This window comes from Poromitra crassiceps (genome assembly GCF_964638095.1).
Source record: "Poromitra crassiceps genome assembly, chromosome: 10".
In the NCBI taxonomy this organism is placed as follows: Eukaryota; Metazoa; Chordata; class Actinopteri; order Beryciformes; family Melamphaidae; genus Poromitra; species Poromitra crassiceps.
Genome location: NC_139631.1, coordinates 20,619,287 through 20,638,848, shown reverse-complemented (window position 1 = coordinate 20,638,848; position 19,562 = coordinate 20,619,287). Strand labels below are relative to the sequence as shown.

At 44.3% G+C, this 19,562-nt stretch overlaps 1 protein-coding gene across 1 annotated transcript; it reads left to right on the top strand.

Moving 5' to 3' along the window:
- The first annotated feature begins 257 nt into the window (after positions 1-257).
- On the top strand, positions 258-19,379 carry limk2 (LIM domain kinase 2). Its single transcript, XM_083644025.1, has 16 exons — positions 258-443; positions 1,076-1,175; positions 8,688-8,823; positions 11,112-11,221; positions 11,731-11,919; positions 12,248-12,353; positions 12,982-13,196; positions 13,452-13,638; positions 13,782-13,868; positions 14,155-14,286; positions 14,885-14,941; positions 15,542-15,607; positions 16,784-16,961; positions 17,056-17,111; positions 17,501-17,658; positions 17,933-19,379. The coding sequence occupies exons 1-16, from the start codon at positions 428-430 to the stop codon at positions 18,144-18,146; spliced, it is 2,007 nt and encodes a 668-aa protein (XP_083500151.1). The 5' UTR covers positions 258-427; the 3' UTR covers positions 18,147-19,379.
- Positions 19,380-19,562: the final 183 nt, after the last annotated feature.

Genomic DNA, 19,562 nt, shown 5'->3' with positions numbered 1-19,562 from the left:
TCCTTGGTCAAGTCGTCCTACAGTGATTGTGCAGTGCGCTACATTTGGCAGAAGATGGCGCCACTGCTGTACCATTTAGGGTTTGGGATCCTTCAATGGTTTTTCCTACGAGTTTTCTCGTTTTCTCATCGGGTTCCAGGTGCTGCAGTTCGAGCCCTTCCGCTCTCCGTACAGGAATTCAGACTACAGACTGCATTACGTCAGCTCTCCTGCCAGCAGCAAGAAGGCAGCTTCGTCTGGAAGGAGTTCAGGCTACTTTTCTCTCTAAACGCGACAAATCTTTTCTTTGCGATACACAACTTGGGAGTTTGAGAGTCCGGGTGGACATGGAGAAGAATGAAACATTAAGTTTGCATCATAGCCGTTCTGCTTCAGTATGAAAACTTTGTAAAAGGATCTATTAGTATCGACGACTCTCGGCAATTAGATGGAGGAACTGGAAGGTGAGAAATGTTTTAGTTCTTAACTTCACCCGACGCACGGATTAACGACTTTGCTTCACTGCAGGAAAATGCTGTACAATCTCGTTATAGCTTTATCGTTTGCGGTCTACGTGGTTCATCAAGGACCCCCTAAGTAGCCTACAACACCTTATTAAATTATGGCCATGCGCCCCCCTCCCATTTTCTCTCGGACCCAAATCTGAGTAGCCAAGCCCTAGAAGATGCGAATTCTAACGTTATCTGTATTGTAGGTAACGAGTACGTTAGACTTAGAGGGATAACAGTGGATGATCAAAACTGATTATTCTACATTCTGTAACGGTGTTAACTTGTAAATGAAATAATCGTGAATTTGCTGGGTACCCCCTGGCCTCCTCAATGGCCTCATTGAGAACCACTGCAATATTGTTCTTAAAACATGACAAGCATACGGTATTCAAATTTCAATATTGTGCACTTTGGTTGAGTGTTTCTTCGCTCTACATCTGATCAAACAGGTTATGCACCTTCCCCTCAGTAGTTTTAATATACATCAAATTAAATGATTATCTTTTTAGCCTAAACGTACAGTGTTACTGCAATTCACAAGGGGCGGATGCACGGACGGCTGAGGTGTTTCTTTAACGTTACAGGTACAGATGGACATCACTCTGCGGGATGTGGAGGAAGTATTCAAGGCTCGTTTCACACCAATAAGGTCCTCCAAGACACCTGGCACAACGCCTGCTTCCAGTAAGTCTACTGTAGCACTTTAGAGAGATGATGCCATTAAAGTTTGCGATTGTCACAATTTGTCAGTGAAAGTTTGTCAGCGAGACATTTCCTAGGCATTTGGGGAATGCTTTGTTTTCATAGAAAAAGGGATTGCATTGAAATGGAGAGTGACAATTGGTTGTTCTGTTCATCAACATGCTGCCTCTCTCTCGGCCATTCTGTTTGGGTGTGCTTAGAAATACCGTGGCCTTGTGTGGGTCATCCCAGAAGTTTCTGTCTTGTAGCCCAAACATGCGCCTAGATCTGATTTCAGCTACCCACTTTTGTGCCTTTCTGTGCAAAATGCCTCATTTGGGATGCCATTCCTGCCATTCCTCCCTGTCACCTCTACATGCGGACGTTTCCAGTTCTTGAATTTAGATTAGTCAGACAAATTGGTCAGGAGTAATCCTGGAGGACTTTGACCAGGCATTCTGGCTTTGCTCCCGAGGCTTAATGATCGCCAGGACTGGAGCAGCTGACCTGAACTCTCTGCTGCGCTCGGTCACTGACCCATGGTGAGACACCTGTGGACCTGTGACCGGACACTGACTGACATGCCAATATGATGAGATAATGTTTGTAAGCTATATGTAAACACAGTGCTCATTGGTTGCAACCATACTGGTTTCAACTTCTCACTGACTTTCAGTTCTTTCCTTGAAAGTAGCCTACTGAGCCGCAAAGATGCTACTCAATACTGTTGTGTGAGGCTGGAGTTGAAGGCAGAGTCACGTGTCCATAGGGGGGGGGGGGGGGGGGCAGAGGCTACAGATAATTTCTGAAGAGAAATGGGTCGTCAAAATGCATTTCTAAACAAGGTGTTTTAGAGCTCTCGGTAATCGCAATTGCAATATTCTGTCAAAAAATCGCGTTGTGATTTTTTGGGTCAATTCTTTCAGCCTTATTGATGAGGCTAATGATGTTTCCAATACTCACTGTGCCTCATCAACATTGGCATTACAAAATGGGGGGTAAAGAATCGGTGAATGTAGCTGGATCAAGCACGGTTCTTCTCACTGCCATGAAGAGTTACGAGGAGCCCATGATCTTATTGACAGGAGTTGCTCTGGAAGACGTCTGGCCTATCATTGAATAAGTCAATTTTCAATCACCAAAATAGCTGGAGCTTAAGCTGTACTCTGTCCTGGCATAACCCGGGATTGTTCACCCATCCTATATTTGGCTCTTTAATAACACAACAGCATCTTCTCGTGTCAGCTCAATAGCCAAGTTCTTGATCCAGATGTGTTGCTCTGTCCTCTCCTCCTTCGCTTCTCTCCCTCTTGGTCTGTATTTTGATATTGATACTCCGTTGCATTTTTGGCTTCCTCCTTCATACCATCATGATTGTCTGAAGCTGCTTCAGTTAGCCTAGAAAACAGTTAGATGAAGTCATTTTTGTAGGGAGGGGGGAAAAAGCCTTGTTGAAGCCCGACTACCAGATTGTTATTCAGCCAAGTGTGCTGGAGTTCGTCCCTCAGAGGTCAAAACCCTCTGGCGCAAAACCGGCCTTCTCCCTGACAAGTGTGAGAATATTGGCATCGCTAGTAGTAACTTAACACTCAAATCATGCCCCCCCCCCCCCCAAGGCATTTATTTTGCTCAGATACAAATCTTTGCACTCCATTTTGAGGATACTGCTAAGTTAAAAGAAAATGTCCTTGTTAGTATTACCCCCTGCGTTGTCCCTATTGTCTATTGTGCACAGGCTGCCCTCCATGTAGGCCTACCGCTCTCTGCAACATTCTTATAAGGTGACGTCATTCTTGTTCCAGTAAACCTGGCACTGTCATTGGGCCTATAGGTAACAGCAGACTCTACTCCGCTGAGTTTCTGCCGCATTCCTAGACGGCGATTCAGAGATGTGGGTTCGCCGTCCCAGACACTGCCTGCAGAATCTGCCCCCCCCCCCCCCCCCCCCTCCTGGGCTGTTCCTAATCGGGATCGGGGATAAAGCAGAGTCTGGGAGAGCTATAGATGTGATTTTATCACAATACTTTTGCCAGAAACTGCATCATATTAAGATAAGGGAGACTTGTGGGTACCCATAGAACCCATTATCATTCAGATATCTTGAGGTGAGAGGTCAAGGGACCCCTTTGAAATTGGCCATGCCAGTTTTTCCCTCACCTAACTTTGGAACGTTATTTAGTCCCCTTCCCAAATCCCGACAAGCTAGCATGACATTGGTCGGTACCAATGGATATGTTAGGCCTTCTAGTTTTATATGATACCAGGATCTTCACTTTATCTTTAAAAACGAATGCAAATTTCAACTGAGGGTGCAAAAATATGAAACTGAGGGGGCAAGGCATTTTCTTGCACCCCCGTAGAACCGGGCCTTCTTTATTTGTCTGCAGTAAAATATTTAATCGTCAATATGAGAACAAATTCAACGGGTTACGGGAGAGATCAAACTTGACAGACTTGATAATTTCCTTTTAGTACTAGTTCTGCTACTGAGTGCTACCTCTTATGACTTGTGTTATGTGGACTTTCATTTTTATTTCTGCACAAAAATCAGCAGACTTCAGAACTATTTTTATATATGCACTGATTGAAATCCAAACTAACTCTTACTTCTTAGTAAGTGCTCAATTTCCTCCCTTGCCTAATAACAGTCATTACACTGCCTATTTTTGATAGAAATGGAGCAGAAAAACAATTCCCTCCTCCTCAGCTTCTTGGCGAGAGGTCATTGTGGAGAACATTGAGAACACAACAGTCACACACCCGGAGATAAGGTGAAAGGTGAAAAAACACTCCCTCCTCCATCCATACATCAAGGCGGTATTCTCCACGTCTTCAAGGCTGCTGGATTCTCCAGCAAAGGAATTTGTTCCAGCGGGAATGTGGATTTGAGGAAATGAGTAATGTTTACCTTTTTAGTGTTTGTGTGCAGGCGGGCGGGTCCATTGCATTGTTCAGAGAACCACCTGAGTTTAGTGCGCCCACCCCCTCCCCCCATTCACCAACTCCTAGTACAGATAGGAGGAAGTCAGGTGTTTGTTTAGTTTTTTGCCCATTAGATAACTTTGCTTTTGGTGTACCCTTTGTGGAGAGGAGAGTTTGTCCAGGGATGGAGAGTTGTTTTGCTATGGAGAGCCAGAGAGACTCTGACCTGACGGAGATCAGCCAAGGTTGGTCTGAGAGTGGACGTTTCTGTTCTTTCCTTCACACCTGGAGAGTCCCCATGTGTCATACGCACCAGTGAAATACAGCACCTTCACAGTTCACACCTGTCTCTCTTGCTTACTTGTGACGTGCCTTCGTCTGTCTGTGGCTTGTGTCGGTGAATCAGCATACCAGTTGTCTGATAGGCTCAACAGGTGCATTGATATGACGATGTGTAACTCCTGGTTAAGAAGCAGTTTGACAAAGATCATAATCATATGATCTCTTCAACATGACACTAGAGTCTAGACCATACATGGGCAAAATGCGGCCCCAGGGCCGGACCTGGTCCCTGGACCATCTCAATCTGGCCCCCAAGGTCCTCAAAGAAAAACAAAACAACCCCCAAAAACTCAATAAAAGGCAGAATTATGTTAATAAATCTCATCTGCTAAAGCCATTGGATTTGTATCACTATTATATCGGGAGATCAACAAGAAATTACCAATCACAACGGGAGCGAGGGTTAAAAATAGGGAGACTCCCGCGAAAATCGTGTTGGCAGGTATAATCTCTAATGTGTGGCCCTTCGCTTACTTGATGTAAGTCAGTATGGCCCTCTGGAAAGAAATGTTGCCCACGCCTGGTCTAGACAGACTAATAGGACGTGTGGCCATGGTCCAGCTGTGGCCGAATACAGTCTTTATCTTGGCAAACTTTCAGCTCCACTTCCCCAGCCCCACATCATATCACTCTATGAATTACAGCTAAAACCATTTTGACACTCTCCTCCTGTTCTTATATGTGTTGCTTTCATCTGAAAAGCAGAGGTGTGTTTGTTTGTTTCCCCACGTCTTTAATACCGTGAAAATACTGATAACCGTGATAATTTTGGTCACTATAATTGTGACATGAAACTTTCATACTGTTTTATCTCTAGTTGTGAATCAGGAAGTCACTAAAGTGATGGTTGAAAAGACTATGTACTGTATATTGGGGGCCTGTGGGCCACTTTTGGCCCACTCTTCTTTGTTTTGGCCTGCCATGCATTTGAAAAAGGAAAAGTACAGATTACACACACACACACACACACACACACACACACAGACACAGACAGACACAGACACAGACACAGACACAGACACAGACACAGACACAGACACACACACACACACACACACACACACACACACACCATTTTGCATTCATTTTCTGGGTGCCTGCCTGGCGAGTGGCGACCCCCACTTTAAAAATCACTGAGCTGAGAAACTCACTGGGTGACTCTCACCTCCATAATATCCTCAATCTGTCAGTAACTCAGCTGGAGCCAAATGTTGAAAGACTTTGGAAAAACAAACAGGCTTCCCACGGATATTGCAAGTAATATGTGACTGTACAAGTCATTTAAGAATGTAATACAAGGTCTGTAATATGGGCATATTGTGATGATATGTAACTTAAACATTGCTCAATGTGAACAATATCAAATATTGATTTGTTATTCAGTATATTTTAGTATTTCTTTGTCAATATTTTAAGCTGTCAATTTGTCAAGTCAAATTTCCACCCTTGATTACAAAGGTGGACAATACAGCTGTTTCAACTTCATTTTCCAAACCACCTTGTTACATGCACTTTCTGTCAGAAAGCTGTCTTTCCTTTTAAATATAGTTATGCTCCCAAAAAGAAGCTATGGTTGTTGTTGTTGTTTTTTGACAATCAGCTCTGCAAGTAGTGCTTTTATTATTTTGACACTTTAGATTTAGAATGGAAATTATCTATAAAACAAATCACGTAACATCAACATTTATTTTTGGTCCAGGGCCCTCCATTCAGATGAATCTTTGGCCCTTCATAGTAGGAAAGAATTTAGGCACCTCTGCATTGGATAATATCACGCCTGAGTATGTTTAGTATTGTTTTGAATGTTGGGTCCAAGAGAAATGAGTCTGCTGAATACTTTTGAATTCTCAATCACTTTCAAATCAGTGGCAAGACACTGAAGACAGTAGTCATTGATGTCATCCAGTGAAAACGTCACTCTGTCTGCACTCTGACCAGCAATCCCCTGATGCCTTCCAGACTTGTTGTTTGATTCTGTTTGAGAAGAAGCCATGTCTCAGAAACGTCCACAGGCTGAATGTGGCCACACAGTGCTGGAGCAGCAGACTGCACATCTATTCAGTAACATCATCTCTGGAGGAGCACTTCATCATTGATTGTGTTGGCAGTCCAACCTGCTGCCACCATTTTGCAGAACCAGTGCAGCTAGTTGAGGGAACGCTCATAGCCTGCAGGTGCTGCCTGCTCTGCTCTGCTGGCAGCTCCAGCATTCCTCTCTCTGAACATTCTGTCTTTGGGTCATAGTCAGGGTTACAGTCGAGGTCACTGTAAATGTACTCTGTCATCTTCAAAGTCTCTTTCTATTTGACTATAGGCACAGTAGTATTGGAACTATATCTATCTATATAGAGAGAGATATATATACTGTATGTGTGTGTGTAAATGTGTTTTTTTACAAGATTTTCAGAAAACGCTTCAAAAGTCATAAAAGTGATTCACATTTGTGTGATTATCCTGCTGAACACAAATTACCACTCCCATAAACTTGTGTTAACCATAGACCATTTTATGCATTTAAGTGAAATCCCCATTCTAAAACCTGTGAGTGCAAAATGATTGGTCATTATTTTACCATTACAAACCCTATTCACTTTTCCCCTGAAGATCCCACATGTCCGGGACTTCTGCCTTCCGCCTACAAAAATGCAGTACTCTACAGATTGTTGTCAAAAGTCAGTGGTGCTTCGGCCTCTCCTCCTCCAACTGGATCGAAGGTGCTGGAATGTGGCTGAGGTTTAGGCAGCCTTTAGTGGTACTGTAGTGTGTGGAGCAGTAATCACCAAACTTTCCCACATTCACTATCTACAAAGGCTCGTCACACTCTCCTTATGGGAAACGGGAACTCCCAGGTAGACTGGTTGTGTTGGCAGTTGGCACTCATCATTCCAGACACAGCACAGCTCAGGGAGCAGCTATTCACTATGCCGTTTACCTTGATGAACACAGAGAAACACGTTGTCATCCTGGACAAAATGCCTGTAATGTTCCACTCATGTCTAACCTCAGAGTTCAAAGTCATAATGTTCAGCAGTGTGAGCTCTCCTGTGATGGATGGTTTCTGCACTGTCTCCCTCTCATTTAAAACCTTTCACTTGTCTGCCTGTAATAATGAAGTATCAATTTGGAGAAGGTGTACAAAAAGGTCTTATAGTTTGGGTGTGGTTCTCTTCCCCCCCTACCCTCAGCTCACAGGGCTTACCTGGTTCTGTCTGACAGCTGACTAAAGGCCCAGACACACCGGGAGAACTATAAAGGACCAGCGGCAACTAGAGCGTTACCTCATGTCTCCTCCTGTGTCGCGGCCAAAAAGCTGCATCTGAACACACCACAAACATGACAGCTGACGGGCAACTGGCACGTACGTTCTGCTCCTGCATGACACCTGATGGATGAAACAAAGCAGTGTTTGCCTACCATTTCCCTCATGTAAACGGTTTCATAATACAGCTACTTCTAATCCAGGATATGTCTGATAAGAAAGTTGCAAATGGCACTGGTGTTGTCAGTCAGCCCTTATCTGATCTTTTGCTTGTGGAAGAAGAAAGGAAGAGGTGGAGGTGAAAAATAAGGAGAACCCGCACTAAATGGGTGATATGCAGCGAGAGGTGCAACTTTGGACTGGACTTTCCCAAAGGCACGTTGTGAAAATATCCGTGTTTTGGAATGATGAGATCAAGTTGGAAAATGAGCACCGCGTTTTGTGTGTACTCTCTCTTCTTCTCCTGCGCTGTTTCGTTACTCCGAGCCAATCAGTGATTTCTCTACCCCTGGCGAGCCAATCGGAGTGATTTCTCTACCCCTGACCAGCCAATCGGAGTGATTTCTCTACCCCTGACCAGCCAATCAGAGTGATTTCTCTCACCGGCTGCCCGATGTTGAATCGGCCGCAAAAGGCACCACCGAGCCGCCGTCAAAGCAGACAGACTAGAGCCAACGGTGCGGGACACACGCCAGACAGACGCCCAGGCATCATGGCCGACGGCCAACTATTGACTTGGTATGTCAGGGGCTTAAGTCGCTCATTATTGTATGAGAAAGCAGTTGAATCATCGGCACCTTTCAGATATCACTCGCATACCTTTGAAATTGTCAGCAGGCCTTTGAAATAATACGGCAGGCTTTTGAGTCTTTTGAGCCGTATCACCTGAAGGCTGAAAAAGCCTCTGCTGAAACAAAGCGCCCGTCTCTGCTCATGTCTTCTCCATTCATTTCCTTTGTGAAGGTGACGGAAGTGTGTTGTTCTCCTCGCAGGTGCTCTGTGTGCTGTGACCACCTGACTAACTGGTACTATGAGAAGGATGGGAAGCTGTACTGTGGCAAACACTACTGGGAGAAGTTTGGGGAGCTGTGTCACGGCTGCTCTCTGCTCATGACTGGACCTGCCATGGTAAGTTTAGTCTGCTACACCTACCTGTCCTCACGTCACATCCTCGACCAAAAGATTTGTACCCTTTCTGCCTGCTGCCCTCTCGTTTTGACTGAAGGATTTTGACTGAATTCCCCCCTTCAGAAAGCCCACAGAGCGTGTCAATGCTCTCTGTGTTCCAGCGTCTGCCTGCTGCTCCAGATCAACACTAACAGGCATACAAAGACATAGCTCTGGTTCTGTGGTGATTACATATACAGATGAGTGATACAGTACATTGTGGGGCTGCTGTGGAACATAGCAGATTGGACCCCGAGACCTCGCTGGTGAATGAGGTTTTCCCCCCTGGAGGCCCCGCTCTGTTCCCCTCCGTACAGAGAAGTTCTTCACAGTTCACTTCACCGAGTACACACAGGATCTAGAGGCAAGGCGCTAGTAGAACATGAGGTGGTTTTTAGAGCCCATCCATTATAGAGAAACTTCCTAAATGGGGTCCAATGAGCACTAGATGTTATATCTTTTTTTCCCCCAATGTTACATAGTTTTAATTGATAATGAGTTTAAATATGAAATGCTGGTGGCACCAGTGCTTTCTGCTGGTCGACAAGCAGGTCCATTTTTGCGTTAACTGGTCTAACGAGGAGCCTAAACTGAGGGATTTGTTTGCCACTAAGCCACACACATAATGGCCCTTTCTATTTAGTATTGGCATCTCTCACCAGTCAATGTAGCCAAGTATTTTTGGCAGGGTTGAATCGGCAGCAGCCTCTCAGCCAGAAACACAACCATCAGCAGCGCAGAGTCCTGCAGAGCTGCTACTGCTAGTTACAGCTCAACTCGCAAGTTTAGGTTGAAGTCATTAAAACTCTCTTTTTTTACCACTCCACAGATTTTACGTTAACAAACTATATAGTTTGACAAGTCGACTGGCAGGTTTATGACATCTACTGCATGGCACAAATACATTTTCCAACATTTGCTTACAGACAGATTATTTCACTTATTCACTATATCACAATTCCAGTGGGTCAGAAGTTCACATACACAAAGTTGACTGTGCCTTTAAATAGCTTGGACATTTCCAGAAAATGACGTCATGGCTTTAGTAGCCTCTGTCTAATTGACATCATTTGAGTTAGTTGGAGGTGTACCGGTGGGTTGTCTTTAACAAGTGTTGGAAAAATTACTTGTGCTAAGCACCAAACTAGATGTCCTAACGACAGACTTGCCAAACTATTGTTTAACATATAGTCTGTGGAGTGTGGCGTGGTTAATGAGTTTTAATGACTTCTTCAACCTACTAAGTGTATGTAAACGTACCACTTCAACTGTAGAGGTTCAAGCCTCCAACATTATTGTTTGTTGTTGTAGTAAGGTTAAAACTAATACGGAAGAGCCCTTTCTGATTCTGTCCTGGATTATTATTATTATTAGTAGTAGTAGTAGTAGTCATAGTGATTCAAGATTCAAGATTCAAGATTTTTATTGTCACTCCGTAGTACAAGTATCACGTGTGAAATTCTTGTGCTGTAGGCTCCGTTACAACATAGTGCTTAATTGTCTTTGCTTTGTCCCTACACAGCGGCCTTTGCATGGTTGTGTCTAGCTGTGACTGGGGTCAGTGGCGATGTTGTTCTTGGCTTGGAGGCAGGGAGAGTCCTGACTGAGATGTTTCACTCATTTAGCTTAGCTCACATCACATCACATCACATCACATCACATCACATCACATCACATCACCCTTATCTCTGCAGCAGCAGCAGGGAATCCTTTCCCAGCACTCTGACTCAGACCAAGATGGGGGGGGGGATCTTCTAGTTCAGACACTTCAGTCATTGAAGTGGTGATCATCCTTTGATATTTGTAAGGGGCAGACACATTGTCTCATCTTGCATGAGAGAGAGAGAACAAGGAAAAACAAACAGGTGGGAGTGTAAGACAATTATCAGAAAGGGAAATGAGCCAGTGACGTAAGGCAGTGTTGGCTATGTTCATGAGAGAGAAGGCTCAGGAGAGAGTGTGAAACAGGAGACGTCACCCACAAGATGAGTGGCTCAGACCTGCAGAAGGCGGTGATATCATAGCAGATTCCAGACAGACTGAGAGGAAAGCAGGTGTTGGCGACTGTGTCACCGGGAGGCGGGCTCAAGGCAGCACGCAACATACTGTAACATAGTCACCTGTGGAGAGCGTAGCAGAGCTCAGTTCAGTTCAGAACCATGATCTTCACCATCAACTCACACCGCCGTCTTGATGATGCACACCTTGACAGTAGCATGAAGATCAGCCCGGCTTGTTTGTGCTTCCAGGTGGCCGGAGAATACAAGTATCACCCCGAGTGCTTTGTCTGTCTGAGCTGCAAGGTGGTGATCGAGGACCGGGATACCTACGCCTTAGTGGAGCGTTCCAAACTCTACTGGTAAGTCATGCGCACCTTTTTTGTTTTGTTAAGCTGTTTTTTTATTGACACCGATGCCTGTAAAGGAGTTGGCAACTCATCATATTTGGCAGAGTTTATTGGTTTATCAGCGTCTTTACAACACCAGTCCGGATATATCTCGGCTAATTGCTTTGTGTGAGAATAGATGTTGTAAAGATGGTGATATCTCACTACGATAATAAGGCGAAATATTTCTAGTGTCAATGAAATAAGAATACACAGTGTCCACTGCATGTGGATGCAACACCACCTTTTTGGATGAGCACTCGCTCAGTTGTTGCTTGATACAGGAACTCTTGTTTATGGTGATATGGATGACATTTAATTGTAATGCATAGTTTCACTTTCACCTCTTTTGTTTTTTTACTACTCTTTTTGTACGACACGTACCTTGTCTTTCACTTTATCCAGTGACTCTCTTCATTTGAAAGTCAATTACCAACGAGCACTTTTTCCACACAATGATTCGCTCTCTCTCCTCTCTTCAGCGGAAAGTGCTACAAGGAGGTGATCCTTACACCTGTGTTGGAGAAGCGCTCACCCGACTCGGTCCTCGACTCCCTGCCCCACACAGTGACCCTCATCTCCATGCCGTCCGCTGCCAACGGCAAGAGGGGCTTCTCCGTGTCCGTGATGAGGGACGGGACCAGCGGCTCTGCCAGCGTTCAAGTCAAAGAGTAAGTGTCTCTTTCACAGAGAGCCTCGTCTGAACATCTGAACACCGCTGGCCAGCTCTCCTGCAGGGACGGCATGAGTCATACCTCATGCAAGACTGCTTGTGGTTTTGTTAAATAGCGGGGCCGCCGGCGAGGGGGGAAAGTTAAACCACATCTGCCAGCTTAAATAAAGGGGAAGTCTTTATTATTGATTGTTGCGTTTGATGTGTTCCGGTCACAGTCACTCACATGTCTAAGGTTCTGTGGCTGACCCAGTTCTCTAACCAGTACATTCCATTCTAATACGACCAAAAGTAACATATTAGTGTTGGTGCTGTGTTGCCCCCAGGGTGAGGGGGATGCTTATCAGTCCAGAGGTGCGGAATGCCATCCATGTCGGGGACAGGATCCTGGAGATCAACGGCCTTCCAGTGGGGACGCTGATGGAGGAGGAGGTGGGCTTATACTTCATACACTTTAACCTGATACTCAGCGTGTGATACTCAGCGTGTGATATGCGATCTGAACTTAAGCCAATGACTTACCTTGCTAATTATAATTTTGTTAGAAGAAAGTCCATTCCTTAAATCCAATAGACAAAGTACGTATGTGTTGGCTCGTTAAAACAACTGCACATGTGATCTTGAGATTCCTCACATACTTACATCATTTATACATTCTTTAACTGGGAGAGGATGGTATCTGGAATGACTCCGCTTACAGGCTAATTCCCATAACCTCACCCTGATACCATTACCTACATTCCACTTCTGCATTCATTCACAACTTTTTTCTTTTCTTTTTCTTTTTCTTTTTAGTTCCCACCTATCCTGTTTTCCATAAGACACATTCTGGGGGCGGCGGCATTGTAAATCCTGATTTCAATTGCATTGAAGTCATGCTCCATAAATCAATTTGACAATTAACCTTCCCGTCATTTTTGGAGTCAAGTCCTGCTACGTTCTAATCAAACTCTTCTACTACACAGACTCTCTACTGTCTGTGTAGTAGGAGAATCAGAGGGATACCAAACCCTCTCTGAGTTTGTTCTAAGATATGCTTCACTCTGATTGGTATGTTTAGGTGGACGACCTGATCCACCGCACCAGTCAGACGCTGCAGCTGCTTATAGAGTACGATCCAGTCAGGCAGCGTTTGGACAGGCTCAGACTGGGGTCCTCGCGTAACCAGCTGGGAGTGCCAGCCACCTCCCGCATGCGCCTGTCCTCACCTTCTGACGCCGTCCTGGAGAGAACCGACGTGGTTGACGATGGCACACTGAAAAGGAGATCTTTGAGGTGTGTTAGAGCTAGGTCTTATAGACAGAACAGCTTATATATATATATATCGCTGCTGTCTGGTGAAAACTCTATATTACCAGTCAAATGTTTGGACACACCTGATTGAATGTACTGAATAATACATGTTTTTCGTGATCTTAAAGCCATTTTGATGTAAAGCCTTACTGGTAAGAGATGAATGCCCTTTAGACAAACTGCTTTGTTTTTGTTGTTTTTAATGGTATTCAGCTGACTGTAGCCTCTCTATTCCAGGCGCAGTAACAGCATATGTAAGTCCCCCGGGCCAACTTCCCCTAAAGAGCACCCTATATTTACACGGGACATTGGCCGTTCTGAATCACTGCGATCCTCCAGCAGCTGCTCTCATCGCATCTTCCGGCCCTGTGACCTGATCCACGGGGAGGTGCTCGGAAAGGGCTTCTTCGGACAGGCCATCAAGGTCGGCCTCTAACCAACCATCTTTCTCACCACGTCACTTTTTGACCTCGTGTTTTGGACTTAACTGTCCTTAGTCAACTCCACCCAGATGTGTAGTTGGCTATAAGTTATGCATTGCATCTGATTGTTTTGTCACCCTGACAGGTGACTCACAAAGCCACAGGGGAGGTGATGGTGATGAAGGAGTTGATCCGCTGTGATGAGGAGAACCAGAAAACCTTCCTGAAGGAGGTTAGTCATGTGGGAGAGGAGACCTGGGCTTCCTCACAGAGGCAAGGGCTGGCTCTGCATGGGAGCTGTGATTTATTATACTCACAACTGAGTTCCAACATTTACCTCTTTGTATCATGTTATTTTGAAGGGTTTCTTATTTCCTTTTGGATTTTCTTTTTTTCTTTTCTTTTTTGCACAGATAAAATGTAACCAAAATGGAAATTTATTACAGAGGTGATCTGCTTGAAATCACAAAGATACTTATGTTGTTCCCCTCTCTCTCTCCCCCGCCTGCTTCCCTCAGGTCAAAGTAATGCGGAGCCTGGACCATCCCCACGTCTTGAAGTTCATTGGTGTGCTATACAAGGACAAGAGGCTCAATTTGATAACCGAGTTTATCGAGGGAGGCACGCTGAAGGATTTCATCAGAGTCGAGGTGTGTTAAACTAGTTGACTAGTTACCCCTTTCCTCTCCCACAACACAGCACAGAATAGACCTGGGTGGCCATAGAGAGTGCTGTGTTCTGCTCAGGCTGTGTGGGATGGGGGCTGACCTGGAGTAAACTCGGCTCAGATAGAGGGCTCTTGACTCTATAGTGGGCTGGCTGGCATGTGAACCGGCGAAGATGTGGAATGAGGAAGGTTGTCGAAAGTGTTCCCAGGTGACATTTCAAGGGTTCTTCTCCCCTCCTCCCACAGCGGACTGCTTTTGAACAGCTCCACAACACTGAGGAGAGGGAGGCATTCTTTCCCCCGGCCAATTTCCAATTGTTTCTTCCAGTTTTTGAATTGCATTTGTAATCATTTCATGATATTTACAGTAAGTGCAGATGATCTAGCAGTGGTAGATTGAAGTACATGGGTTTTGGCCTCTACATACATGTTCTGACATGAAACCTAAACAAGCTTCTATCTTGATGCAAATAACTACTCCTTTTATATTGAAGATGACAACTCATTTGATATATTGAAGCATATATATCATGGAGCATCTGTTCATTTCTCAATTGTTTGTTTTCTCTCTGATATAACAGGACCCGTTTCCATGGGAGCAAAGGGTGAGCTTTGCAAAGAGCATCGCCTCTGGAATGGTGAGTTGGCCCCTTTGCAAAGGCATTACAATTGATGGAACGTCTTTAGTTGCCATTTTCAGCTGCCTAAATGGACAAAGTGTTATATGTACAAAAATGCAACACATGCATACACACAGTGTGTGTACACACACACACACACACACACACACACACACACACACACACACACACACACACACACACACACACACACACACACACACACACACACACACACACACACACACACACACACCCAATGAGAATTATTTTAAAGAACTGCATCTTCTTGACCTGGAGACATCAAATTGAATTCAGTGTTTTGCTAACTACAGTATAACATGTGATAGTGGTGGTAAAAACCATCAAACTAACAGCTCACTGCCATAATAGCTCTGGCTAACATTACAATGCTAGCTTTAGCTGCATGGTAGGTACAAGTAGCCAACTAACTTGCTATGCAAACTATGCCTATAATAACTAACATTTCATTTTCACATGTTTGAAAAGGGGATTGATGCTCTACTACTACTAATGACCGCCATGAGTTTTTTTTATATATAGTGTTTGTGTGTACTTGTGTGCAAGAATATAATTCGTTTTTCTTCTTTTCATTAGGCCTACCTTCATTCAATGAGCATCATACACCGAGATCTCAACTCTCACAACTGCCTGGTTAAACTGGTGAGTGAGTCCAATTACAGACACGTTTATCCAACGCGATGCACACATAAGATTTAATACAACAGCAGCAGGGTTCTAGTCAGGAGAGAACAATGAGAGTAAGTGCCATAAAGCTACGCTCTGGTCCAAACAGAACATGGCTGCTACAAGGCAGTGCATAGAGTGCATAGAGACAGGAGAAAGAGTTTCAAATCAATCAATCAATCAACTCTTTTGACCTGCTTGAAGACCAGACATTCTGGAGTTCATCTGCAGACGTTTGAGCCTACTGTACATGCCGGGAGTCCTGCCAGTAAGGAGTTGCAGTAGTCAAGGCGTGATATTACAAGCGCCTGTAGGAGCACATTATCAGCTGTTACGCAATTTAAAAATCAAACAATAAGAATAAGGGCTGGTGTTAAAACAACTCAGTTCAGTTTCCTGATTCAAACGGGTCCCTGTAGCCTTCAGTGTTCTGGATTCATGGCGTGACTCGACGTGTAGTCGAGTGACACATGCGCCCCGCCCTTTTGATTTGGCCAAGACTGCCATGTCTGTACAAGCAAGAGCTGCTGTGAGACTGTGTGAGCTCATAATAATATGAGACTGTGTGTGAGCTCATAACAATATCACAGAAGAAAAGGCTTCTAGAGCACCCAAGAGCTTTGACTATATCGCAAGATTCCTTAGGCTTACAGAGCATTTAATATTTTAAGAACGACTCCTAGTCCTAACAACATCTAGATATTTTCAATTTTGTAGCAGTTGATTGTCAGACCATTTTTTTAAAGTATGTTTATTGGCTTTTTGCTTTATTCCTTGGCTTTCACTTTCACGCAACTTTAGTTGGTTGAAACTGAGGTGAAACTTTCAAGTTACAGATGATTTGCATGGTCCTCTGCAACACACTTGTGTACATCATTTCAGGTCAGCTGTGACAGTATCACAACAGCCACCACCACAGTTGTACCTTAGCAGCTCAAATGCTTCATATACTGTAAAAGCTCTAGATAGAATGACAGAGCCATTCACATATACATATTGAAGGAACAGTTTCCACATTTGGGTGAAGTTAGTCTGGTGGAGTGTACTAGACAAGTCAGGAGGCCCAGTGGAGTCTTTGTTTTTTATTGTAGTAATGTTGATTTGTACTTCAATGAAATGGGAACTGAACCTCTAAGTGTCATCTTTCAACAGGACAACACCGTGGTCGTTGCTGACTTCGGACTCTCCCGACTCATAGTAGAGGACAAAGTGAAACCTTCCCCACCTGAAAAACCTGCTTCCAAGAAGAGGGTGTTCAGAAGTATCGACCGCAAGAAGCGCTACACTGTGGTGGGAAACCCTTACTGGATGGCTCCAGAGATGCTGAATGGTGAGCAGGCGGACACAAACTCAATGACAGGATACAAGCTCACTCTTTCTGTGCGTCAGTCAGTTCATTTTCTCTATCCTGTATTTCATCTCAGGTAAACGCTATGATGAGAAGGTGGACATTTTCTCCTTTGGGATTGTGCTTTGCGAGGTAAGAATACGCCCTGTTGACCCTTTCATTTAGAAATAAGTGTTTTTGAGAATGTAGTTATTTGGTGTAGTACAGTATGTATGTATGTATGTATGTAGTACAGTATGTATTTACAGTATGTATGTATGTACTGTATGTATGTATGTATGTATGTAGTACAGTATGTATGTATGTATGTATGTATGTAGTACAGTATGTATTTACAGTATGTATGTAGTACAGTATGTATGTATGTATGTATGTATGTATGTAGTACAGTATGTATTTATGTATGTATGTATGTATGTATGTATGTACAGTATGTACAGTATGTACAGTATGTCTACAGTGCAAGTCACTTCCCACTATCTGGAGGGATTGATCATTCTGCCCTCTGTCCTGTGTTTTAGATCATTGGACAGGTCTATGCAGACCCCGAGTGCCTCCCCAGGACTCTGGACTTCGGCCTGAATGTTGGCAAGTTTTTGGAGAAGTTCCTCCCTGAAAACTGTCCACCGGCTTTCTTCCCACTGGCTGTGGCCTGTTGTGATCTCATACCAGATAACCGGTGAGTGTCTGGTGCTGTTGCAACAATCTTATTCAAGGGAATTGTAATGGTCTTGGGAGAAATGGTGTTAATCACACAAATTACCACATGTGTGAAATTTCTCCACCTCCGCCTTGAGTGACGGTGTCCAGGCAATTATCTGCTCTGTAGATTGCAGGGTCAAGCCTCCACTGCCAGATTGCTTTTTCATTTTCTCCCTCTGCCCTATCTGCCTGGTTTTGACCTCTAACCCCCCTTCCCCAATCCCTGTGTGCCCTGCCTGCTCCTTCCTCAGGCCTCCGTTCCAGAAGCTGGAGGACTGTTTTGAAGCTCTGTCCCTCAACCAGGAGCTGGGCATCCCTCTGCCAGCCGAACTGGACGAACTGCACCAGAACATGTATCGACTTCACTGGTCCAAAGACGGCTCCTCATCCCAGGGCACAGAGGATCCGTCGACCCCAACAGCGGCCTCTCCAGACAGCTCCAGCGTGACGGACAACGGCACCTAGCATCGGCGCCTGTTTTGGTCTGCAACCTAGCTTTCTGACCCATCTGGACTGCTTCACTAATACAGTGGACGAGAAACGGAGCAAAAACTGAACCTGTGCCATGTGGAAACTGGATACCCTGAGGTAGCTGGACCAGTCTCCACCTTATGCAGGGCCTTAACTCTGGGAGAGCCAGTGAACTGCAGTATGAGTGGAGACAGAGGAGACACATTTCAAGGAGAAAAGTTGGTTGATCAAAGTTTTTCTCTACCCAGCCTCAAAGCGGGGACAGGGTTTTACTGTGTTTACTGTGTATTTCAAGAACAATATCTAACTTTCTGTGGTCCTGTGACTGACGAATGATAATCCTTTCGACGGTGGAAGACCTTTTGTCTATATATTTTAATGAGTACCCACGTGAGAGCTGTTGCTCTCTTGGCCACTTGGCACTGAACTGAATGTCTGCTATGTGAGGAATGCAGAGATCAGTCCTTGCCCATGAGAAGACTCACACTCTACTGCAGCAGCAAAGAAAACAGAGATGCTCGACATCTCTGGATGATCGACATGTCAGAGTAAAGTGAGGGCAGGGCTTGACGATGAATTGTTTATCGTTAAGAAGCCGGGCGCGACCAGTGGAGGAGTGGAAGCAGAACACACGCCCAGGTCACTGTTAGGTGAAGTGAGATGGCACAGGAATGTTACGATTTTATTTTAGTCTAGAGACCACAGATCTTTTTTCACAGGATGGTTACAAATATGGTTCTCTACTCAGAAGGCTAATGATCGTTTTCATTCTTAGACAATTGAATTAACACAATTTAGATTTCTTCATATTTGTCAAACTGCCGTTTGTATCCTTTTGTTAACGTAACCAACTGGTGCCCCCCCCCCCCCCCCCCCCCTTTTTTTTTTATTGGGCAGTAGGTCTTTTTCAAGCCACCCTAATCATGCATAATCAAACATAATCATGTAAGCGTTAATCTTGCTGCTGCGATCATCCATGTGACTCTGCCATGTGTTCAATGGGGCTTTGCTCTCCAAGACGTTGTGCAACTTATTAAAAACATGATTTGTACAGAAAACTGGATTTATATATAATTTTTCCTAAATGTATAGAAATTTTGTACATATTATGGCTCTAATTGGATGTCATTTTCTAATGGTAATTATAGATTTGTGGATTTTTCAACATTTTGGAGAGAAAATTGAAGTTTTTCCCTTTTTTGCTAGCTAAGGTACTGACTACCAGTTATAACCACTATTATCTTTGTAGTGTTTCATAAATAAACATTTCGAAAGCAGGCTTTTTCTTGTCACTCTGCAATTTTGCATGTCATTAAAACTATTGCTAACAGGTAGGTCTTCAGTTATAATTCAGGATCAGAGTAATGCAATTGTTTGTGGATGAGCATTTCCCCAAAAACATAGAAAGCT